Raw genomic sequence first — 16,665 nt, 5'->3', positions numbered from 1 at the left:
TTCTTAGTCTTTGCTCTTTTTTTCCCCCGAAGCTTTAGACACACTAAGAATTTAAAAAAGAAAGAAACCCTTTTACTAAACTATTCTATCGTTTTGTAACTAATAGGTGCCTCTATAAGAACTTACCTCTCCACGGCACTTGCTGGTTTGGGGGGAGAAGCATTGCTTTCCTGGTCCATTCTGTACAGTCAGCGCTCTATTGCACATATCTTTAAGTAAAGAGGATGCCATATTTATCCCCAGTGTCCGAAGATTGCACCTGTGCATGACGGACTTCTGGACGCCGCATCACATCCGCCCTGACCTGCGCTAGGTCTGTTCACTGAATTTTCATCCATATGCTGAAGGGTATTGCCACATCACTTCCACCCTTCCTTGTCGCGTGGTAAGGTCCATTACTAGCATATGCGTCCCTTTAGTAAAGGGACCTGACGTGTCATTTCCGCCACGTCCTCCGGTCCCGGCGCCCCTTGCCACCGGAAAATCGCTGTAATAGCGGCAAGGCAGTCGAAATTATGGAGACCCCTCAGGGTGCCACCTGTTCTGGCCCGATCGGTTTGTAAGCAGACATCTTTGTGGAACTCAGAGCAGGACGCTGCCTGATGAGTATCCACTTCTCCCCTGGGAGCCACCCCATCCAGCTTGTCTATGCAGAGGCGAATTGCTGGGAAATGAGGTAAGCCCTGTAGAAAATAACAAACCTACCTCTACCTAGCCTAACTTTAGAGACAGGAAAAAGACTGGAAAGGAAGGGGAGGAGGCAGATATATACCCAAGATGGGCGGAGTTACACGTCTACCTGTCTAAACCAAGAGAAGAGGGAATAACCCAGAATAATAGATACCATGGAGAGTGAAGAAGAAATTACATTTTTATGACAGGTCAAAAGTTAAGGATATCTAAATATGGGTACATTGGAGCAAGGGGCATTTATTCATACATGGGTATGTATGCCTATCAGTCCAGATTGTGTGTACACACTGGAATGATAATGAAGGAATCATGTTCTGGCCTTCAATACCATACTACAGAACGCTAGCAATATATTCAGGCTTGATGCGCAGCACATACTGTACATAGGGAGTATCCAAATAGCTGTACTACCTTTTCAGCCCAAAAAATGGGCTATTGTAATTTTTAGGCTGATGGTCAATAATAGGCTCTCTAAAGATGTGTGGCTTCAGGGGTTCTTTATTGCAGATTATGCTTTGGGAGCAAGAGCAGTGCTGACTGTACCATTATCTGGGGGATGCCTCAGAAGATACAAAATGAAGGAGGAGCAATTTTGAGCTGAAAGCAGCTCAGTATTGTCGTTTGAGGTGTTTTCAGCTCAAAAGCCGCCCAGTCTATACGGCCCGGCGGTGAGCATTTCGGTGCGTACCCTCATCATCGTTGGTGGCCACCGCTCATTTGATGGAATGGATGACTTTCCATAGCATCCAGCTATCGGGGTGTTTCCACTCCTCCTTGATAATACCCTTAAGGGAGTCAGAGAGTGGAAATTTCTTCCCTTTTTTCTTTTTACCCTGGAACAAAAGTTCCTGTAGATTGAGGTCTTCCTGCTGGTCCTCAATTTTTATGGACATATGTATCAACTCCAGTAGGTTTTCCACCATTACTGGATTGCAGTCCATATCCGACTTATCCTGCAGATCATCATCTGGATCGACATCCTGAAATCCCATTAACGGCCCTTCTGCTGGCCCTGCCTGTGAATCCTCAGAGTCTGACATCACGGCATGTTTTCTTTTGGTGCTTAGTTTGACCAAGTCTTCCTTGGTAACAAACGTTTCTGATAACGCAGTCTTTAACATATCCACTAGTCCCAACATTTGGCTAGAGAAAAATTGTTGAGGGGTTTTGCATGTTTCACAAACATCCTCCTTATAGCCTTCAGGCAACTTTTTATCGCACATAGCGCATTTGGATGTATGTATCCTTCTGTGCTTGGCCTTAGTGCTGTCCTTGCTTGCTTCGGACCTAATGCACATAATATGACACCATTGAGCACCATACCAAAAGCAAAAAAATGATTTCCCAGATATAGGCTTACCCCGACTTTTTTGTGCTTGGCCGTTTATCTTCTTCCATGGTATCGGCGGGCGCTTTATAATGCTGTGCTGTATGCTAAATACAGCCTGACAGTGTTATTCCAGATATAGCAGACAAGATTTTTATCCAGCTCTAAAACGAAAGTGCCCCTACATCATGAGCCATGGGAACAGGACACCCAGAATCCAAAATACATTCTTATTATGCTACTCACAGTCCGCAGTCACCCTGTCTGCTACAGCGTCTCACACGCTGAGTTTGTAGCGTCTCCTAACAGTCTTCAGCTGCCGAGCGCATAGGCACTTCCGCCTTTACGCTGACAGCTGCCGCGTCACTGCTGCTGCGTCCCGACACGCCGCGCCCGCCGATGACGTCCGCCCCATCTCCCTTCGGATGAACGGAGGCCAGGCTTGCCGCGCGCACCCACGCCGCCTGAGGACGCCGCCGCCGCTCAGCTGTATTGACGGCATCCAGCACCTGGGCTCCATACCCACTAAAGGCCGGCCTACACCTTCTCTTCCCCGCTTGACACTGGTATCATATGGGGGACAAAAGAGTAGTGCCTGCGCTGGCTGTACCAAACGTTTCTCAAAAAATATATACAGCAATTACACATAAAAAACAGATATAATGTTTAAAAAAATCACACTATGCGTACAGGTACCTAGACATCTAGTCCAAGGAATGGGGTTTTAAATCACTGGGATAGCAATTGCGAACACTGAGTGGCTAAGATAAATGAAGGTGCTGACAAAGGTTATATTACCATCCTGGTCGGTCTGGAAGATGTTTGTATGTCCAGACAATGGGATCACAGTCCAGAGTGTACCCTGTGATGGCAGGGGCTCAAACTCTCCACTTTGATGTGTGTGTCCTTTTGGAAACTGGAAGATTAGGGATCAAGCAGATATCCCAATTGATAGAACTCCAGATTTCTCCAGGGAGGACGTCTGTAAGTGGGAAAGGACTGTGTGCCGTGGTTTTTGAAGAAATTTCATGGACCAATTTTGGATGGATCCCGTTAGGGTGGTGAGGGGTGTCAGTCGCCAAATCTCAGCAGCACAAGTGTGGGTATTTGGAAAGCTCAACGCGTTTCCCCGGATCTAACCTCCGGCTTCTTCAGGAGCAAGTATACAACTGTGAGCTCCAGGCTCATATTTATACCTAGGGACTAATTACCCAGGACATGCACCTGAGTGTGATTAACAATTTAAAACGTAAAATACCATGAAAAACGTCTGTAGCTAAATTTAATATTGTATTATATTAGTAAAGGAGGCAGTGTATTATATATAATATATAATAAATCTTTTCCAGAAAGATAAACATAATATTTGTCCAGATAGACAATTAGACTTGCGGTCATGTGACCCGGAAGTAACGCACAGCACATTATACTTAGGTACGTGGAATCTTAGCATCAGAAAAATGTGGGGTGTGTGGTTGTGTTTCAGGGCGATGCAGGATGTGGCTGGGACCCCAGCTCCATGCACCGATTGCTGGTATCGGTGACGCGATCGCTCAGTCAGATGCTCTAGGTCAAATATGACCTCTAGAGTCTGTCTCCTCCGAGACCCCTTGGCAACGAGCATTCAACTCTTGGTTGTATAAAGCAGCTGAATTGTACAACACATTGTGTGTCCAAAAGCCACTAATTCTTCAGGGAAGTTGAAGGGAAATCTGGACACAATCATTATTGTGAGCAGTTCTTTCTGATGTATGGCCAGCTTTAAACTGTAACCAGGTCAATACAGTACAGTCTTGTAAAAGGTTGCCTATGCATTTTCTTTTGAACACAGCCACCATTAACATTCTTGTCCAATTGATGTTATACTTGATACTGTTACCATAGTAGCTGCAGTACCAGGTAAAAGCTAATGCGGACAGAGAAAAGAATACTTCATTATTTGGGATTGGGGGCAGAAGAGTTTGCTTAAACTAAGAATAATTTATGGACCACTTTGTAGTACAACATTTAAATTTATATGGCACTATTTTACTAACTGCTTTACAGAGGTCATGCTTATCAATCCCTATCCCATTAGAACTTACTGTATAAACTGCTTTACATACAAGCACTAACACACTAGGGCAGAGGTTCCCAAACGCGGCCCAGGTTTTAAAGCGATCCATGTCTCCGCACAGATGGTTAAATCAAATTGAGTGGAGGCACCAAGAATGGCCATAAAGTACTTAAACTTGACCATTAGGATGCCTTGAGGGCCACATTTGAAATCCTCTGCCATAGGGGTTATATTGTTGGAAGGCAGTTGGTGTGTTTTTGGCGTGTAGGAGGAAACCCATGCAAACAACATATATAATGCACTGAAAGGGCCCATGAGTGATCATTGTGCAGTGGAGATGTAATGCTAACCAGTGAGCCATCCACAGCAAACATGTTTAGACAAGAAAGATAATCTCATCACGCACATAGAATATGTTATATAGGAGTACCCAACTACATTTTATTAAGAAAACCATAAACACTTTATATTCAGACACTTGCATGTTAAGGGCATACAGCAATTGTCGTGTAACCTGGCACTTGTATTTTAAAATGACAAATCCAAATAAGCACATCTGCTCTCTTGGATCTTAGATACCAATCGATCCTGTCTGTCAGTTAATATTGTTCCTGGCACAGCACATTCACTGTGAAAGCTACTTACTACATCCTTTCTGGATAGGAACAGGGACTTTTCACACCCAAAAAGTCTTAATGCAGTCCATAAAACACTGTTATGGTGTCTGTTGGCAAGTACGGTTAGATCCAAGTAAACTAGAATATCAGTTCTGTTAGACACAGTTTAAGCTAAATTCTTAAGGGCTGGAAAGAGGGGAAAAACCATCACTGCAAGAGTAGGCATCTAGCTATATAAGACCACATAGGACAGTGATGGCTAACCTTGACATGCCAGTTGTTGTCGAATTACAAATCCCATCATGCCCTGCACCAGTTTTACCATGGCCAAATAGTAAAACTGTAGCAAAGCATGCTGGGATTTGTAGTTCAACAACAGCTGAAGTGGCAAGGTTAGCCATCACTGGCATAGGACAAGCTATATCCATTCACCACAGTGAAGGATGCAAGGAAAAAATCCCACAACGGTCTGGTTAGCCAGTAGAGACCACTTGCAGCGTCCAGGCCAGATCATTAAGTGATGCAAGCAGAAAATATGCGCTGAAATCACATTAGTTGAAATGGAAAAATATGGAATTATAAAAAGGGTGTGTGGTGGTGGGTTCTAGGGACTTTAAGTCACACTCCTCAACACCCCCACCTACAAAGATATGGGTAGCCTCAGCTGAAATAGGAACATCCTTCCTTTAAAATTGTGTGCCTGTATATGTACGTTTGTTGTATATAGGAGGGGGGGCGGCGGACTACATGAATAAATACAAATAAACAATGTAGTACTTACTGTCTGTAATACCACTTTCACATCGCCGACACGTTTTAAAAACTGGTAATTAAAACGGGTCAGAGCCTTAACAGTGACCCAGATTACCGTTTTAAATACCGGTTTATACCCCTTTCACATCGCATTTTTAAAACGGTAAATTGCCGTTTTTTTTCCCTTTTTTTTTTTTTTTGAAGCTTGGTTCATGCAGAGTGTCAAACAGCCTCTTTGCTTTCTGGGGACCGAGTCCTGGGCAAAGAGACAGGTCTTCTCTAGTTGCGTTTGCAAGGTCTGCGATGGTCCCGAATGTGGTGAGCAGTGCGCCGCTGTCTGTCTTGTTCACGGACTTCACAGTATAGCCAGGCTGTTTGAACATTACAGATATGAAACTACACAAGAGCACATTGTGTGCTTCTTGACATTTTGTAGCAAACTCATTTTACCTTGTATCCAGTACTGTATGTTGTTACTATGTTACTGTATTCTGGGACGAAGAATAAAATCAGTGGGATCATGTACAGATTGTGCCCAGTAACCATGGCTTCTGTGTACAACTATATTCTGTTACACTGACATATGCCAATTCATATACATTCATTTTACATGTGACGGGTCGCAGACTTATATTATTTATTAGTAACGTTTTACAGGAAAGATATAGAAGTGGCCTCCAGGTCATCTACTAGGCAGAGATATGACAGATCTGTTCATGTACAGTGTATATATAATCTGTGCAGCCTCTCCACAACCTGTATGCGGTTTCCACAATAGTCTGATGGTAGTACAGCACCCCTGCTATCTGTTATAACAACATTGTTAAAAGTCTACCAGACTTTTCTGACAACTTTAGTGATGACTATAAATGCATGAAATTAGCTGGTCATGTTATACAGAATGCAGAGGTCTCAGTGACTCCCGGGCAGCAGCATCGGATGGAGCACACTCAGAGCAACCTCTGTAGCACATCTGGGTGGCCAGCCAGAGCACTGCACGACCGCTGCACACAGTCCCCGGGGCTCTGTCACACAGACAATCCCACAGTCTACAACAGCAGCGCGATCAGAAACAATGTAACACGACATGAGAAGTCACTGTATGGACAATCACCCAGCAGACTGGAGACAGGGATGTTGCGCGGTGTGTTTCTAGGTGACAGCAGCCACACTGCCACCCCTGTGGGGGCCACACCACACTAGAGCACGCCATGTGACAGCCCTACTGAAAATCAGATCTGGTGAATGCACAACACTTCGACAGGACTGGGGATGTGCACCCGGGAGGCGGGGCTCGGCGACCCCCATGCATCCTGCACATAATGACAGCAAGCACCTTACCTTCATCTCCTCGTTGATCTCTCTTTTTACAGGGTGTGCAGGCTTCCTGCTCCTCTTATTTTCTGGGGGTCTCCCTTCTTTTTCCATTTCTGCCATGTCTTGTATAGTTTGTGATGATGAAATGGCTGCTGCGCTCAAAGAGTACTGGGGGGGAGCAGGAGTGTGTGAAGGGGGGGGGGGGGGGGGGCTGATGATCCCCTCTATCTAGAGTTGAAAGACGTCAGGGATGGTGTGAGGAGGTGAGTGTGCGGGGAGGGCAGGGGATGCCAGGCTGCTGTCAGGTCAGCCATGTTCCACCGCTGTCCGCATGAGTCCTCCCCAGCCTGATGCCGCCGCTTTGGACATGAAGCCGTTTTCTGTCCGCTCTTTCAGGGCATCTGCCGGCTTTTGTTCATAGCATTTGTAGGTCTCCAAGTACCGCGCAGCCTCATCCGGGCTCCAGTCTGCCAGGATACAGATTTTTGCCAGTTCCTTCAGTGAGAAGTGAGGGTCTTTCACGTCCACCTGCACCAAGAGTATACGGAGGGCATAGGACTGACGTCACTCACGGTCATCCCCGGTTATAAGGCGGCCGGATTCATTTCAGGGGCTTCCATGTTAATCCCCGGCAGCCACGGGCAGCTAACACTTCCAGGTACATGGGGGCCGTTTTTTTTTTTTTTTTCCCTTTTTAAAACGTTTAAGCCTGCACTGTGTATGCAAAGCATTGTACACATTCACATTGCAGAAAAAACGGCAAGGAACCGTGTAGGACTCTGCTTTTTACACGGTTCGAAATGCCAGTTAACTTGAAACGGTAAATTGGCTGTGGTGCATTCACAGTGCAGGCTTAAACGTTTTAAAAAGGGAAAAAAACGGCAATATACCGTTTTAAAAGTGCGATGTGAAAGGGGTATAACTGTACACAAAAAGCATCAACATGTTTTAGATCTAAAGCTCATATCTTCCACATCTAGTTTTAAATTGTCCCTCAATGAGGTAGATTGTTTAGTTTAAAATGGTAGACCTTGTTTGACTTCCATACCCTTCCTACACATAGTAAGCTTTTAAATCCAGACAGTGAAAACTTGAAAAACAGTTTCATTTCAGGTGAAGATGTATTTTTTTTTTTTTTTTTCAATACCTAGAATTCTGCCTTTTATTATTTTGGAAAGTTGATTATTGTTAAGAAAAAAATAAATAAATAAATAATGGACTAAATTTATTTCTGGTGTTTAGAAGATGGGAAAAAAACCTGAAGAAATTACTAATGGCATTTTCTGGTTATATAAAATATTCGAAAAATGAAAAATAAAACAATTTGGCACAAGGGAGAGATAACCCACAGCAGCTCACGGATTAAAACACCATAAATAAAAAAATAAAAAAAATCCACTAGAAGATAAATGGTTAAATACTTCCAGGAAAAATAGCTACACTGCAGGGTACACATTTTTATATGGCCACATAAACACCAACATCCTATTTGTATTCCCAGTAACACATGCGTAAATAGCTCTCCAAATAAAACAGATGACAAAACAGTTCCCCACTACTCCTTGTGTACTCTAGTTACACTACAGGACAGGTGTTCTATTTCCCATCTATAAACCCGACTTGTGTGGTGTAGTACAGAATGGGAGTTGGTACAGGTGTACAATTAAGAGGCATGAGAGGTGAGTTAAGACAAGGAATAGGAATGCAATTAATAGTTTACAGATATTTTTAATGTTTTGAAGTTATTCAGGTTTTAAAACAAGCCAGATACTCATGATGTGCCAAAGTATTTCAGCATGAATTGGCAGGTTGTAACAGCTGAAAAGTCATTACACCGCTGCATAGAGGTGACACAAAGCATTTCTACTTCTAAATATATACAAATAAGCGCAAGCTTATTTCCGATACCACAGCAGGATTTTCTTTTCTCTCTTGATCTTCTTTTGCAGCTGCAGGATGCCATATAGGAGAGCTTCAGCAGTAGGAGGACAGCCTACAATATAAAAAGGGTCTCATCATAGAAATCCAGTCACATGACCGTAGTCTTTCCATATATGGGTGTAGAATTGGCAGGTGTTAGACAGACCTTTCTGTCTGAACCAGTGTGTGAACATGCAGATATTGTAAACATTGTTTCTAAACAAAAACTGAACTGTAGCTATTTTAAAAGCTAAACTGTGAATGGTTCATAGGCATTACTCCATTCAAAAAAGTACAGTAAAAATAAAAACACATGAAGGGTTTTACCTGGAACATAGATATCAACAGGGACAATTCTGTCGCAGCCTCTGACCACAGAGTATGAATAATGATAGTAGCCTCCTCCATTAGCACAGCTGTGAACATGTAAGACAGGAAAATCATATCCTAAAAAGGTTGTTATGCTTTAAAGCATTTTTTAAATCTCTACATACACAAGGCAATGCATGATCACAGCTAAAAATAGTTATTTCCTTGAAAGCGCAAAATCTACAAAAGGAAGAAAAAAAAAAAAAGTTTAAGAAAGTTGTGCTTCTAAATTTGGGTTTTTGAACAAAGACATCCTGAAGAAACATGGTAACCCATCGATCACTTTCGTACACCTGGATGTATTGCAGTTGTTCTGAATTTCATTACAGCCTCATAGCACTGAGGTCATGGCTCCGATTCCCAACATGGCCCTAAAGCTGACCATATGCTAGAATGTCGTCTGGCTGATTTCCACGGTCGTGTGATCAATTGTTTGCACATCGTGAAGTATATCGGTACGATGCGTGGCCCCATGGGTCGAGAGGTCAAACCCTCCGAGCTCCAGAAAGGGGGAAGAGGGGGTGGACGCAGAGTACCACCCAGCGTTTCATGGGCATGCCCACAAAAACAGTGGGTACTCCCATAGATTAGCTGGGCATACTGCTGCAAATGCAGGTATGTCGATGCCTGCTTGGAATGAGCGGCTGACATCAGCGCCTGCCCCGAATTCGGCCATCTTCAGCCAGATTAACAGTCAGTCTAGACCTGGGGTAGCCAACTCCAGTCCTTGAGAGCTACCAACAGTTAATGTTTTCCAGATCTTCTCACAGAATCACAAGTGAAGTAATTGGCTCCACCTGTGGATCTTTTAAAATGTTTCAGCTAGTAATGAGTGAACCTTTGCTGCAGCTAGGTTGTCCGGAAAATGTGAACTGTTGGTAGCTCTCGAGGACTGGAGTTGGCTACCACTGGTCTAGACTGACTTATTAGCGAAGGGGGAAAAAAAAACAAGTTGATGGTGAGCGACCATTGAATGATTTCTCTTCTGTGCGGTTGCATGTGAGTGGATGAGTATGCAAACGCATCCGATCGCATAATAGTGAGGGGATTGGGGAGGCGGGAGGAGCAGCATTAACCTACTCCCTGGGCAGCGAATATACGCAGCCTAGTGAGCAGGTCTGAATCAGGCCCTATGTGTGCACTATATAAATAACTAATATTAATAACAATAAGTTGGGGTAATCACTAGCCAGCAAAAGAGATTAACTCATCTTTGTATGATTTAAGAAAAGAACAAAACATGTTAGTGGCACGTCATGACTGCAATAGAGAACCACTTTAATGAACTGTATGTTCTTTAACAATGCAAGGCTTAGTCTAGCGTATTTGGGTGTTCTAGAACAATCAAACACTTCAGCATTATTACACTAGGTAAATCACATGTAAAAGTAATCCCACCCAAAAAAGAAGAATCAAACATGCTACATAGCTCCAAATTTAGAGGGCGGAGAAACTGGTAAGTACCTACCTGCCCATAGACACTACGTAGCGTGGCTCAGGCATCTGATCATAAACCTGTGGACAGCAGAACATATACATGCCAGTGATATACATTGAGTTCTTAGACTACTGTACAATAGTAATCTTTTTTTGCTTCAGGAGCAGAAAAACAGGATTACTGACAACAGAGGCCTATGTACTAAGCCTTGGAGATACATAATGTGGACAGAGATAAAGTACCAGCCAACACATTACCAACTGTCATGTTACAGGCGGTGTTTGAAAAATTACAATTAGGAGCTGGAAGGTACTTTGGTTCTGCCCACTCAGAGGCATATGCATCGATGGTTGAAGAGTAATAAAGTGAAGAGATCAAATGTACAGGTGGTGTTTGAAAAATTATATTTAGTAGCTGGTGGGTACTTTGGGATGGATATAAGAAATGTCATTATGGGACCCCTTTGTATTAGTGTGGTAGTGTGTGCACTATCAATGCTGCTATCTTTAAGTGCCAATGTGTGATGTACTGCCTGAAAGGTCAGTAGCACGAAACGTAACGGCAGGTGTCATTGCCCGTGCACAACACTGTCCCGGCTATCAAAAAAAAAAACCCACACAAAGCAGAAGTATATTTAAATACATGCTGTCGATGTATAGACCAACTAAATGGGTGAAGCAGGTCTTACCTTCCTTAGTGCAGGAGCCATCTTATTGGTGAGGGTGCCAGCCACAATCATAACATCCGATTGCCTGGGACTAGCACGGAAAACCACACCAAACCTGTCCATGTCATAACGTGGAGCCGCCATGTGCATCATCTCTACAGCACAACATGCCAGACCAAAGGTCATGGGCCAAAGTGAGCTCTGCAGGCATAAAAAAATAAGAGAAAACAGATGAGGTAAAATCCCCAAATTCATTATATATACACACTCGTACAACAGTGATAAAGGCTAAAATTGGAGGTTTGCTTTTTATGAAACTAAAAACTACAATTAAGCAGTTACCATTATTTTTCAGAAGCCAATTTCAAGACACACATTTATATATTGCGGTCCTTAAGGTGCCCATACACTTTTCACCCGATCCAATGGATTGGCCCAAGAAATTGGGTGAAAAGTGCCCAAATTGTATGTGCCTAAACTCCGATTACGCTCCCATGCGCATCTGATCCGGAGATCGCAGGTGCTGCACATAAGATTTATCAGATCTATCAGCAATTGCTGGGGTTTCACATAGTATACTTCATTTGTGGTCTGTTAGGGCAGGGGTGGCCAAACCGGTCCTCGAGATCTACCAACGGTCCACATTTTCCCGGTTACCTAGCTGGTGCACAGCTGCAGTCATTACTAACTGTCACATTTTAAACGATGCTGCATTCATTCCTACTATAGATCCACAGGTTGCCTGGAAAACATGCACTGTTGGTAGATCTTGAGGACAGGTTTGGCCACCCCTGTGTTAGGGTATCCGGACTCATGATAGATTGACTCTAGGTCAACAGTAATAAGGTCAACCAATTTTAGTCGAGAGGGTCAAAAAGGTTGATGTGAAGAAAGGTCAAGGTGCCTTTTCTTTACAAAATTTTGAGCCGACATGTGCTGACAGGTGGTATTTCATACCCTACCATCCACTACAGCACGGAGGGAGGATATAATAGTGTGCCAAGTGCAGCGAGTCAATAAGCCTGAAGCATTGCAAGCACAGCGAACTATGCGCATAGACCGTGTCCATGTTGACCTTTGGACCTTGTTAACCATTAGTGGTCGACCATATAACTGTGGACCTAGACATTGTAGATCTAAAATACCATAAACGTCTGTTAGCATACAATGTATCGTATGCGGTCAAGCCACCGGGCAGCTGCAGAGGTATCGCATGCGAGGCTGCATGCAATACCTCACATATGTGTATGGGGCCTTTAAAACATTTCCATCTATGGCCTGTAATGTGAATTAATAGAGTCAGATTTCAGAGCAGAGGTATTCAGACAACATTATAGCAGAGCATGTAACTCAAAATGATAGCCAGAATATCTATGGGAGTACAATAAAAGTTTGTTTGCCAGTACAAATCTTGAAACTTGGAATGAAAGTCATCAGGCTGCATTGACAATTTACATGAACGATATATGCATGTCTACCAAGAACAGTGGAAGTGGAGGATTTCTGTAACATTAGGGTCTATGTACTAAGCTTTGTAGAGAAAAAAGTGGATGGAGATAAAAGTACCAACCAACTGTTATTTTTCAAATACAGCCTGTAACATGGCACTTAGCTGGTATGTTATGTCCATCCTCTTATCGCTCTCCAAGGATCAGTACATAGACATATACCATAAATTATAAGTAGCATCTTCCAATTAAAAAAACGTCATCGTTATTTACCCTTCGTGCCCAGTTCACCAAGTCATCCAGCTTTGCAACTATGAATTCCCCTTTGCTGCTCACTGCTGATGGCTTTGGTGCAGCGACAGCGCTACTCTTCTGTCTAACAAGGAAGTTGCTGTGACAGAGACAAAATGCATGAGGACAATTTTACACATTCTATGACATTGAACCGTGCATTAACATTTATACTATTTTCAACTGAAATGCATAAAGGCTAAAAAAAAGCATACACATTGGTTATATTTCACACATATATACATTTTGAGTCTATCATAGAATAAACAGAAATTTAATGAGAAGAGTTATCACAATCCTTGGTGCAAGGTATAGTTCATATTGGGAAGATAAAGTAATGAGTAATGATCTATGTGCAGTGGTATTTATTGTAGCAATTTTGATGGTGGCACTAAAGCTGTGTACACACGGGGGCGATAGGGGCAGAAATCGCTGGAAATATGGTCGCAGGTGACCATATTGCCAGTGATGGGAGTGTACCCCGGCGATAAATCGCCGGGTGTGCGCTACCGTTTTCAGCCCCATTCTAAATCGCTGGAGCTTGCTCCTGCGACCAGCTGATTACCTCTGCGGCACCGCCGGCAGAGGTTCCCTTTCATCAGTGACCATCTCTGGTCGCTGAAGAAAAGGAGACACTGGGCAATATATTGCTAGCAATATATCTCCCCCATGTGTACGGGGCTTTAGAGATGTGTGATTTCCAGCATTTGGGAGCAAATTGTTGATTGTCATACATTACCAGACTTTGGCCCTTATTGAGATCTGATCGCAGTACAAATTTGTTCTCAAAATGGGCAAAGACATGTGCACTGCAGGTGGGGCAAATGTAACATGTGCAGAGAGTGTTGAAACTGAAATCTAAAATGCAGTGTAAAAATAATGCAGCCAGTATTTACCTTGCACATAAACAAAATAACGCACACAAATCTAACTCTCTCTATATAGGTTACATCTGCCCCACTTGCAGTGCATATGGTTTTTTTCCATTTTGAGAACAAATTTTTATTGCAATCAGATCTGAATAAGGGCCTTTGTTCCAGCTAGACAGATAAATCTTTCTGTGTGTACCCAGCTAAAGACTGTACTTTTACCTTAATTTTGCATCTTTAGTATGCTTGGTATTTGGGATTAGTTTATTTTGTTGCAAAGCATTTGGTATAAAGTTTCAGATTAAAAGGAGCATATTTTAAGAATAAGTTGCATGAAGTAGCTAAAGCGCGCATTCCATGGTATAACAAACTGGGCTATATGTTGTGATTGGAGGATAGTTGTAGCTATTCAATAAAGAGACTGTTCCTTGTTCAAAATTAGAGCAACACGTTGGCTCAAATTTTAAACTGAACAAAAAGCCCACCAAATGTTTTCTTATGCTAACCAACTAATTGTGTATCATGTAAAAGAACATTCTACATGGGTCAATGATTCTTATCGGCCATCAATTTATTTGTTTCTCTATGTTATGGGGCAACATGGACATGTGTCCAAGTGGCCCAAAATATATAGTGACAGTTGTGAGGATGTCAAAGAAGGCCTTAAACATCAAAAACAATGAAAATGTGGGGAAAATAAATTGAGAATGTGTCCATATTGACTCTTGACTTAGCATCCAAATGACAGCAGATATGGTAAATATTGATAGTGAAAATGTAAAGTGGCATTCACAGAGGGTGATTTAAGCACCGCCCCGCACAACACACAGCATCACCAGGGTACCACAATGCTTTCTGCGAGCTGTGACAGCGAGTAGTGCTGCCTGCTCGCTGTCACAGCTCGCAGGGTCAGTATTCTAATCTAATATTTTAATAGCTACATATTATGTATGGTGAGATCTGTACATGTCTGCTGAATAAGCCACACATTCTGCATTACACCACTCATTATTTATTGGCTATTGAGCCTGAATTTAAAAAAATGAACGTAACAGTTTGGAATCACCTGATAGCATTGTCATGGTCTGCTGGTGGTTGCCAGGCACGGGTGTGGATGGCAGCAACGGATATAGGTCTGTTAAAAAGGGGGAGAAGTGATTAAGTCAGGAGTTTAGAGGGGGAACAAGTCCGGGTGACATACTAGTATATATATACACACACACTGGGGAAGGGGGAGCTGTGGGCGCCGCTTACCGAGTAGTTTGAACCCAGAGCCGGGACAGTCTGGGAGCTGGAAAAGAGATGCTGGTTATAGCAGGACATGTACACACACACTGCGCATCTATGGAAGCGTTACTCATACATAAACCGGCCAGGCTATACACAATGCCGGGCACACTGTTCCCGGATGGCCAAATGATAACAACAGCCCTCCGGAATCATGTTACGTGTAAGAAAAACACATTAGTCCAATGACCCTCTCACCTGCCAACGCGGCCATCTTGGTTTACGACGATGACCCCTGAGCACTTCCGGAAAATACACAATTTGGTCCCGCTGTAAACACGTCCCCGAAAACACACTCCTTAATCATAGGTTCCGGAAGGTGTGTGTGCTGCTGCTGCTGCTGCTCGTGCTCGTGCTCGTGCTCGTGCTGAACGTGCTGAACGATGCTACCTGCCTGCCTGCCCTGCGACGCCGCATACATACATACATCATCAACCACCGATCTCACCGCCCTGTCTGTGCCTGTGGCTGCTACTCCATTTTCAAACACAGTTCATTGGCTGGTGCTTTATCTCCTTTTACCTTATATCAACTTTATCTCCAGTTTATCTCTTCTCCAGGCTTAATACATCTGCCCCATTATGCTTTATATATATTTTTTCGTTCACCTACATCCCACCCACATTATGCAATTGTATGGGGCAGCACGGATGGTGTAATGGTTAGCATTACTGCCCAAGATTCAGAACAGACGGGTCAGATAATTTTTCTGCAGTTGCTCAGAAGCTCCTGCATATCTCCCGCATGTGTGGTGCGGGCAGATGAACAGGGCCTCTGAGTGGGCAATGCGTCACACCCCCTCCCAGACACCCACTAGCGGCACCTGCCCCCCCCCCCCACTAGCATCAATTCTGGCACCCCTACTCCACTCGCGGGAATTTCAACCCCCCCTCCCCCACTCGCTGCACTTCCGACCCCCCCTCCCCCACTTGCGGCACTTCCGACCCCCCTCCCCCACTCGCTGCACTTCCGACCCCCCCTTCCCCCACTCGCTGCATTTCCGATCCCACCCTCCCCCCTTGCAGCAATTCCGAGGTGGCAGCCAAGCAAAAGAGCTGCAAAGGCTGCTGCCCCCAGGTAGGGATGGCCACCGTTGCCTTTGCCATCAATGTTTACCATCATTGGCAAAAGTGCAATTGACCATCGATGGTCCATAACTATGCAATGGATGACCATCAATGTTTTTACATATCGATGGTCATCCATTTTCTCTGACTGAAAATATGGGGGCGGGGCTGCACGGTTGTCCTGGGCGGAGCTATACTCCGTGTATCAGGAAAAAGGAAAACAAAACTATTCGTTTAACCTTGACATCGATGGTGGGAAACCATCTGGTTCTCCCCTATCGATGGCAAAACTATTCGACATTGGCAATCAACCATCTATGTTTTCTAATGATCGATGGTCCATGGCTTTCCCTACCCGCAGGTGAAGAACACAGATGAAGAGGCTGAAGCCCTGGGAAGCAGCGGCCTTGCAAAAGAGCTTAAAAGACCGCTGCCCCAGGTGAAGACTCCGCAGAAGCCCTGGGTGGAAGACAAGATGCAGTTTAATAAAATATTTAAAAACCTGTGTTTGTGGTTTTATTTTAATATTTCCTTCACAGGGGGGCT

General features: G+C 43.8%; 1 protein-coding gene across 1 annotated transcript; it reads right to left on the bottom strand.

Annotated features, from left to right (window-relative positions):
* Positions 1–8,475: 8,475 nt before the first annotated feature.
* On the bottom strand, positions 8,476–15,367 carry NDUFS7 (NADH:ubiquinone oxidoreductase core subunit S7). Its single transcript, XM_083182848.1, has 8 exons — positions 15,251–15,367; positions 15,020–15,056; positions 14,832–14,900; positions 12,879–12,996; positions 11,179–11,358; positions 10,521–10,567; positions 9,011–9,099; positions 8,476–8,756 (listed from the first exon to the last, which is right to left on the bottom strand). Exons 1-8 carry the CDS (start codon positions 15,264–15,266, stop codon positions 8,659–8,661), a joined length of 654 nt encoding a protein of 217 aa, XP_083038974.1. The 5' UTR covers positions 15,267–15,367; the 3' UTR covers positions 8,476–8,658.
* Between the last annotated feature and the right edge of the window lie 1,298 nt (positions 15,368–16,665).

Source organism: Crinia signifera, chromosome 1, assembly GCF_055691185.1.
Source record: "Crinia signifera chromosome 1, ASM5569118v1, whole genome shotgun sequence".
NCBI lineage: Eukaryota > Metazoa > Chordata > Amphibia > Anura > Myobatrachidae > Crinia > Crinia signifera.
The sequence above is the reverse complement of the archived record's forward strand: the minus strand, read 5'-3'. Positions and strand labels throughout refer to the sequence as shown.

Excerpts from the sequence above, each read along its gene's own strand:
- NDUFS7 (XM_083182848.1), bottom strand. Across the intron at positions 12,997-14,831 it reads GACCATGACAATGCTATCAG|CAACTTCCTTGTTAGACAGA; the intron begins GTGATTCCAAAC and ends TCTCTGTCACAG. Across the intron at positions 10,568-11,178 it reads TGGCTCCTGCACTAAGGAAG|GTTTATGATCAGATGCCTGA; the intron begins GTAAGACCTGCT and ends TGCTGTCCACAG.